Raw genomic sequence first — 8,455 nt, forward strand, 5'->3', positions numbered from 1 at the left:
GTGTTATCATTTCCTTTGTTGCTGTTGTATTAGTATATGCTGAATATTTGTGCTTGTCCTCTTTTTTATTGTGATGTGAAGGTTTATCATCTTTCTTTGAGGTTACCCTATGATTTATAAATTTATCTCCAAGTTTAGAACAGTCCATTGTATCTTGCAACTCTCTTAACTTCCTCACCATTGAGAAGTTCTGTGACTACATAGTCTTTTCCCTCTTTCTGTTTGTAGTTGTCATCACTTGCCCAATGATGTCTCTGGTTCCCTGTTTACAATCTTGTAAGCTCATTTTACTTTAGATATGTCCATAGGTGTGGTTTCTGGGTTATGTCATCTTGTGTATTAATGGTCGGTTGTTATTTGCTATTTTTGGTTCTCTGTTCAAAGGACACCCTTTAACATCTCTTGTAAGATTGGTCTGGTTTTAACAAATTCCCTTAGTTTCTGCTTACGTGGAAATCTCCTTACTTCACCATCATATTTGAGGGACAGTTTTGCCGGGTACATAATTCTTGGTTGAAAATTTTTCTCTTTCAGGGTTTTATATATACCTTCACTCTCATTCTTGAATGAGTATACAGTGGTAGGTTTCAGAGGCTGCACAGAAGCTGCCTAACATGATATTCCAACAGACTGAGTGCAAAAGCAATCATGTGAATCTTGCTCTTTTAAGCCAGACACGTAAGAGATTTTCAAAATTACAGTGCTACTCTTCTCACATTTTTTGTTTTAAAAGAGTTATTTTCATTTAAAAATATTTGTTAGCATGTAATGGGTTTATAATAATTTTTAATGAATTCTTTTAAATTTTTGTTTTAATTTTTCATGTGGTAAATTTTTTGTTGTTTTCAGGTTCCGTCCAGTCAGCTCCGACTCATAGCAAACCCTGTGTACAACAGAAGGAAACACTGCCTGGTCTGGCACCAGGCTTGCAATACTTGGTACACCTGAGCCCATTGTTGCAGCCACTGTGTCAATCCATCTCATCCCTCAATTTTGCAGAGGTCATTTATCTAGTGACATTCTTAGTATCTAGTTTTGCTGATTGTTACCCACATAGAAAAGTGATAAAATATATATAAATATATTATAAATTTATCCCCGAGTTTAGAACAGTCCATTGTATCTTGCAACTGTCTTAACTTCCTCACCATTGAGAAGTTCTGTAACTACACAGTCTTTTATATGTATATAAAATGTCAAAGAACATAAGTTGGTTTGTGGCCTTCATTAATTTTTAAGCTTGAAACGGGATTCTACAACCCAAGTTTGAGAACTACTCCTCTAAGTGCTTTTCAACCCCACAGGACCTGGGAATCTTAGACTGCCAGGTGCCATTTCCAAAGATCCTGATTTAACTGGGTCAGACTGTAAACCCAAGCATCTATTTAAAAAAAAAATAGCACTCCATTCTCTCCCTCTTTGAATGGCATCCTGGGTTGGCACCACCCTTGATAGTTTTACCAGTCTAAAGGAAAAGGAGGAACATGTTAGATTATGCAATGGGAGTACAATCGGCAAAACCAGACAGCGAGAAAGTGACTAGACAAACAATCCCTGATAAGGGAACAGATTAAAACAATTTCTGAAGGAAAGTGGAGGCAAGCACTGGAAAGTAAAACTAAACTCGGTTAATCCCACGTTACTGGGTTAATGCCACTGTTGTGTCCTAGTTTCTGCTGCTAAATTTCCTCATACATAACAGGCTCTCCAAGGTCAGAACCCTCTGACCCTACTCGCTGCTCAGAAGTTCCCAGCGCCTCCAAGATGCGACAACCCGGGGTAACGCAAAGTGTCCAAAAAGGCAGTTGGAGGCGCCTGCGCAGCTCCCCCAACCCCCATTCTCATCCCCTTGCACTCTAATCTCCCGGCATCCTGAGCGCCGCTTTCCCGCCAGTACCACAGTGTAGCCGTTTCCTGCTGTCCTTCGTAGCCCCTCGTGAGAGGCTGCTGCCCATTTTGAAGTCCATCGCGCCATCATGCAGCGTGAGTCTGGGAAAAAAAAGGAAGAGAAGAAGAAGAAGAGCAAGCGGCTCTTTGACCCGGTGTCCTTTGGAAAGGACCTGCTTGCGGGCGGTGTCGCAGCGGCAGTGTCCAAGACGGCGGTGGCGCCAATCGAACGGGTGAAGCTGCTGCTTCAGGTGCAGGCATCGTCTAAGCAGATCAGCCCTGAGGCTCAGTACAAAGGCATGATAGATTGTCTTGTGAGGATTCCCCGTGAGCAAGGTGCGTACCAGACGCCAAGCACCAATCTCTCCCCATTCCCTACTCCTAGCTTTCCAGGGAGGTGATGGTCAGGGAAGGGAGCGATTGCAGGCCCCAAGGCCATACCTGTCAATGATGTGTTTCATTCTTCACCTGGGAAAATTCAGTCTTTTTTAACCAATGCAAGAGGTTCTGCTTTTCCTGAGCTAAGAAAGCCCACATGTTATCCTTCCTAGTGCTGGAGAGACTACCTTCGCTCCAAATTTCTCCTCTGCAGCAGGACTTATACCTTAGTGCACCTGTGCCTGGCACAGAAAGAAAGGCATTGGCCTATCAGGATTGGGGGAGATGCCATTAGGCACACTGCTGTATGCTGACACGTGTTTTAAGTTACTTAAATATTGAGACAGTACTTACATAAGTACATGTAAGGATATGTTGGCACCTCCCAGTACTCTGGTACCTATTCAGTGAGAAGGGGTTCTATTATTCTTGAGAACTACTGAAGACCAGAGCTGAGACTAGGTTAAGGGAAGTAACTCACTTTTGCACAAAATTTTAAGGGAGCACCAAAAAACTCAATAATCAAGATAAGAAATGTTTTAACACAATATTTTTAAAAATCAAAATTAATGCAAACAATCCATGACTGCAAAAATACCAAAACCTTAGGATCAGCAGCAGCTTTTCCCAAAAGCTCTCAACTTTTTCCATGGGCCTGGAAGGGCACCACTGTCTCTCATAACAGTCTCTGCTGCCGCTGTTTCTCTGTTGCTGCTTCTCGTTGTCTCTCACCATCTCAGCAGAGTGTTACAGCTCTCTCTCTGTCTCCTGGGTTGAAACAATTCAGTGCAGGGATCTCAAGTTCAAAGGACATGCTCCACTCCTGGCTCTTCTTCCTTGATGGTAGTGAGATCCTCCTTTTCCACCTCTGGGATGACTCACTTTAAGCCTAATGAGGTGGCAAAACTGACTAATCCCCACATTAGCGTTCCATACACCTTATTTCCATGGTCTCACCCCCACAAAGGTGTCATGTACCTTATTACATTATTGACCAACAATCAATCCCCTTGGTGGGCCACGAGCACTTCACATTTGCATAGTTCCACAAAGTCATCTACCGGGAGTCAAAAAGACTGGCTAGAAGAGCCATATTAAATAATTAACTGCACCACAGTAAATTCATCAGAAATGTTCTGTAATCCACCCATACAGTTGGATTCAGTTGAAAAGTATATGAACAAGAAATGAAGTGGCTTCAACTCCAGTGCCATCTGTCTTCCACTCCTAAGCAGTTTATTCTCCCTGTAGATGTGGCTATAACACTTCCTGACCTGTTGGGTAGAGTATATAGAATCAGAAGTAGAATCTTAAAGTATCATCTAAACTGTGAATTTAGAATGCCATTCTGGGAGCTGAGCTCAGATATTTCACCATCTTCTTATCCCATTCATTTTATCAAAGCAAGCTTCCTATTTTCCCAAAAGTTTTTGTAGGAAAAGCAGGAACCTATCTCTTTAGCTTATATTCTAAGACTAACTTTACTTTCAACAGGTAAAGTTAAATACAAGAATCCAAACATTTTTCTTCCAGTCAGAGTGTATTGACCAATGTGAATTTATTTACTCTTTTTTTTTTTTTTTTTTTTTTTAGTATTTAAACATAAGCATATTCAATATGACTCTTCTAAATTGAGATCTTTGTAAATAGTATTCTGGTTCCTGCTTTCTCTGCCTTCCAAGATGAGATGATCACAAGCAGAACTTTAAGATGTTTCCTATTCTTATGTACAAAGCACAGCTATGAATGCACCATGGTAGTGGTGGTGGTGTTAGGTGCCTTCAAATTAGTTCAGACTCATAGTGACTCCTATGTACAATAGAACACCATAATATGTCCTATACTAAAACAAACCCATTGCAGTCCATCAGTTCTGACTCATAAGAACCCTATAGGACAGAGTAGAACTGCCCTTAGGGTTTCCAAAGCTGTAATCTTTACAGAAGCAGATTGTCACATCTTTCTCTCATGGAGCATCTTGTTGTTGTTGTTATGTGCCGTCGAGTCAAACCCGACTCATAGCGACCCCTCCTTGGGTTTCCGAGGCAGTATCACTACGGAAGTAAGATTGCCCAACCTTCCTTCCGAGAAGTGGCTGGTGGGTTTGAACCACCAGCCATCTGGTTAGCAGGCAAGTGTCTTAGCCACTATGCTACCAGAGCTCTAGTGAGTTTTAATCACTTCCCTTTAGGTTAGCAGTCAAGCAGTTAACTACTATACCACCAGGGCTTAATATCCTATGCTCAAAAAAATCCATACTCATTGCCATCGAGTCATGACACGACTCATAGCAACCCCCATTGAGTTTCCAAGGCCATAAGTCTTTATGGAAACAGACTGCCCTACTTTCTTTTGTGGAGTAGCTGGTGGGTTCAAACTACCGACCTTTTGGTTAGCAGCCACATGCCTTAACCATTACACCACCAGAGTTCCTTGGGTTTCCAAGGTGGTATCACTATGGAAGTAGATTGCCCCGTCTTCCTTCTGAGGAGTGGCTGGTGGGTTTGAACCACCAGCTTTCTGATTAGCAGTCAGATGCCTTAGGCACTATGCTGCCAGAACTCCCTATCCTATACTCAAGGGTCAGTAATTCTCAACAGGAATAATATTGCAGTCTATGTGCATTTTTGGAAATTTAGGGTGTTTTTGTTTTTGCTTTTGTTTTTGTTTTTTAATCACAAAGGTAAACCAGTTACTATCAAGTCAGTTATGGCTCTTGGTGATCTCATGTGTCATAGTAGAACTAACCTCTATAGGGTTTTCAGTGCCTGATTTTTCAGAAGCAGATTGCCAGGCCTTTCTTCCAAGGTAGTTGTTGGTAGACTCAAACCTCCAACCTTTTGGTTATCAGTTGAGTATCTTAATCATTTGTACCATGCAGGGACTCCACCACAAAGATAGAGGTATGCAATCAGGGATGCTAAACATATGCTATGCACAGGCCCATCTTGGACAATGAAGACTTGTTTTGCAACCTGAATGACTTATAGATCTCCCATTCATGTAGCAGTGAAAGCTGTTTATGATTATTTGAGCATACAGCCTAATTCTGATTTACTTATAAACCCAAACTATTTGGGTCATACTTTTAATATACTCTGATTCCAGTGATGCAGCCACCATGTAATAAGGAAGAAGATTATACTTTGTTTTCTTCAGAAGTTAACTAAAAGTTGTTGATCGCTTTGAAAACTTGTATCAGCAGCTGTACTTTTGATATTTGTGTTCACTACCTATATCTCCATTTGTAGCTATTCCATTCATGGTGATTGTACTTATGTTGTGCTATCAAGTCACTTCCAACTCATAGTGACCATATATACAACAGAATGAAACATTGCCCAGACATGTGCTATCCTCACAATTGATGCTATGATTGCACCAGTTGTTGCAGCCACCATGTCAACCCATCTCACTGAGGATCTTCTTTTTTGCTAACTCTCTTATTTTACCAAGCATGATGTCCTTCTCCAGGGCCTTGTCCTTCCCAATAACATTTCCAAAGTACATGAGATGAAATCTCATCATCCTTACTTCTTAGGAGCATTCTGGGTATACTTCTTCCAACACAGATTTGTTCATTCTTCTGGCAGTCCATGGTATATTCAATATTCTTCTGCAACACTGTAATTCAAAGACATCAATTCTTCTTTGGTCTTCCTTAAGTCATCATTCAAAGACACCAGTTTTTCTTCAGTCTTCCTTATTCATTGTCCAGCTTTCAAATGTGTATAGGGCAATTGAAAATGCCATGGCTTGAGTCAAACACACCTTAGTCCTCAAAATGACATCTTTGCTTTTCAGCACTTTAAAGAGGTCTTACTGCTGCTTCCATGGTTGTTAATTATGGATCCAAGTAAAATGAAATTCTTGAAAACTTCCATCTTTTCATTTATCGTGATGATTCTTATGGATGCAGTCATGAGTATTTTGGGGTTTCTTTTACATTGAGGTATAATCCGTACTGAAGACTATCCTCTTTGATCTTCATCAGTAAGTGCTTCAAATCCTCTTTGCTTTCAGCAAGCAAGGTTATGTTATCTGCATATTGTAAGTTGTTAATTTGTCTTCCTCCAATCTTGATCCTGAATTTTGCTTCATATAGTCCAGCTTCTTGAGTTTTTTTCCTCAGTATACAGATTGAATAAGTATGATGAAAAGAATACAAACGTCACACACATTTTTCCTGATTTTAGACCATGCAGTATAATGTTCTGCTCATATTTGAAATACCAGTGGTATAGCTTCCAGCATCACAGCAACATGCCATGCCACCACAGTATGACAAACTGACAAGGCAAGTGGTGGGATTGTACATATACAAATACATTTATTAAACCTTTTTTTGAAATTGTCAATGTGTATCTTAAATACAACTGATTCATTACAAGCAGAGGAAAGTATCTGACAATTTATTATATTTTATGGTATGGTCGTGCCTTATATTTACTTACTAAGCTATATATTTTATTAAGGAGCTCTGGTGGTGCAGTGGTTAAACGCTCAGCACTAACCTAAAAGTCAACAGTGTGAATTTACCAGCTGCTCTGTGAAGAAAGATTGGGCAAGTTTCGATAAGGATTACAGCCTTGGAAATCCTATAGGGGCAGTCTGTTCTGTCCTACATGGTCACTATGAGTCATAATTGACTTAATAGCAACAGGTTTGGTTTTATGGTGTGGTTGTGCCCCATATTTACTTACTAAGATGTATATTTTATTTTACTATATATTGTATATTTTATTTTGTATAATTTATCTTAAATCCCTTCACTTTCTTCTTTTACATAACAGTGAAGGCACTACATTGATTATTTTTAAAATTGGTGAAGGGGTAATTGTCTGAATTTTATTTCTGGATAGTAATGGTCACATATTACAAAATATTTAATATGTAGAGAGGACTTGAGCCTGATAGATTTGGAAATCACTGCTATAAATGAGCCTGGAATTTCACTGGACAATCAAACTGTGAAACTGTATTCTCTGGAAGTTGGCGTTTCTCCCTTTTTTGAAAGTCAAAACAAATATCCATCTCAAGTGTTCTGTAGTTTCTCTTATTTTTCATAATTTATCTAATTTTACTGACAATTTTCCATTGTTAAGGTGACATGGAATGAGCCTAAGAGACATGAACTCAGAAGGTACAACTACATGCTCTCTCACTATCTCCTTATTTATCTCTACTTTGTCTCCACCCTAAGGCTAGGTATCTTCATTCTTGCTCTGAACATAGCTTTAAACATCTCTTTGAGTGTCTTTCATATTTTTTATAGCTTTCATTTTCTCATTCTGAATTTAGCTTAATGCTATTCTTAAAGATTTACTCTATTCTTTAGTTAACTTTATGACCTTCCAACATTGTATGTATACTTTTATATAATAGGGTTTAAATATTTATTACACACATAATGTGTGCATAATATAGGAAATTAGAATATATAGAGAAGCAAAAAGGAAAAAAACAAATCACTGCTAAAATTACAGAGTTATTATTTGGTATCTCTCCCTATGCTGTTTCACTAAGGAAAATATGCATATATAAATATATTTTTTAATTAAAATGATTGCTTCACTTAATTTATTGTAAATACAATCATTTAAAGATCTGATCTATGAGATCCTTTTGCCTTAAGTGTTTCTTTCAGAAGCTTTTTCTTCTTCATAAGGTGATTTGCAGCCAGAATCCTCCTTAGAAGCGACAATAGCCAGATTTTGTCTCACCTACTTGGTCATGTTGTGAGAAAGGACCAGTCCCTGGAGAAGGATAGCATGCTTAGTGTGTTAGTTAAAGTTGTATGTCCTCTTGGCTGGGCCTGGTTGAGTGGTTGGGTAGCTGGATGTAATTATTCCCCATGGTGAGATAGGTAATTAACTCCATGGTGGAATCAACTGGAGCAGCTAAGTAGATGCTTTAGGGATGTGGGCTGCTTCCAGTATATAAGAAGCAACTTTAAGGAAGGCCTCCAGCTTGTTGGCATGCTTGAACCTTGCACGTCACTGAGTCATTGTTCAGCAGCCTGCCATGTTGCCCTGCTGATCTTGAGACTTTTCCTGGACTTGAATTGTTGTTGTTGTTGTTAAGTGCCGTTGAGTCGTTTCCGACTCATAGCGACCCCATGCACAGCAGAACGAAACACTGCCCTATCCCGCGCCAGCCCCACAATCCCTGCTATACTTGAGCCCATCAT

The 8,455-nt window shown here is 39.6% G+C and overlaps 1 protein-coding gene across 1 annotated transcript in view; it reads left to right on the forward strand.

Moving 5' to 3' along the window:
• Positions 1–1,976: 1,976 nt before the first annotated feature.
• The window catches only part of SLC25A31 (solute carrier family 25 member 31), a 105,497-nt gene continuing 99,018 nt past the window's right edge, over positions 1,977–8,455 (forward strand). Inside the window, exon 1 of the mRNA XM_007953832.1 lies at positions 1,977–2,223. Coding sequence (XP_007952023.1) covers positions 1,977–2,223 — 247 coding nt within the window. The remainder of the gene's footprint in view (positions 2,224–8,455) is intronic.

The sequence above is a fragment of the Orycteropus afer genome, unplaced genomic scaffold, assembly GCF_000298275.1.
Source record: "Orycteropus afer afer isolate SDZICR_OR568_19922 unplaced genomic scaffold, OryAfe1.0 scaffold00418, whole genome shotgun sequence".
NCBI classification, from domain to species: domain Eukaryota; kingdom Metazoa; phylum Chordata; class Mammalia; order Tubulidentata; family Orycteropodidae; genus Orycteropus; species Orycteropus afer.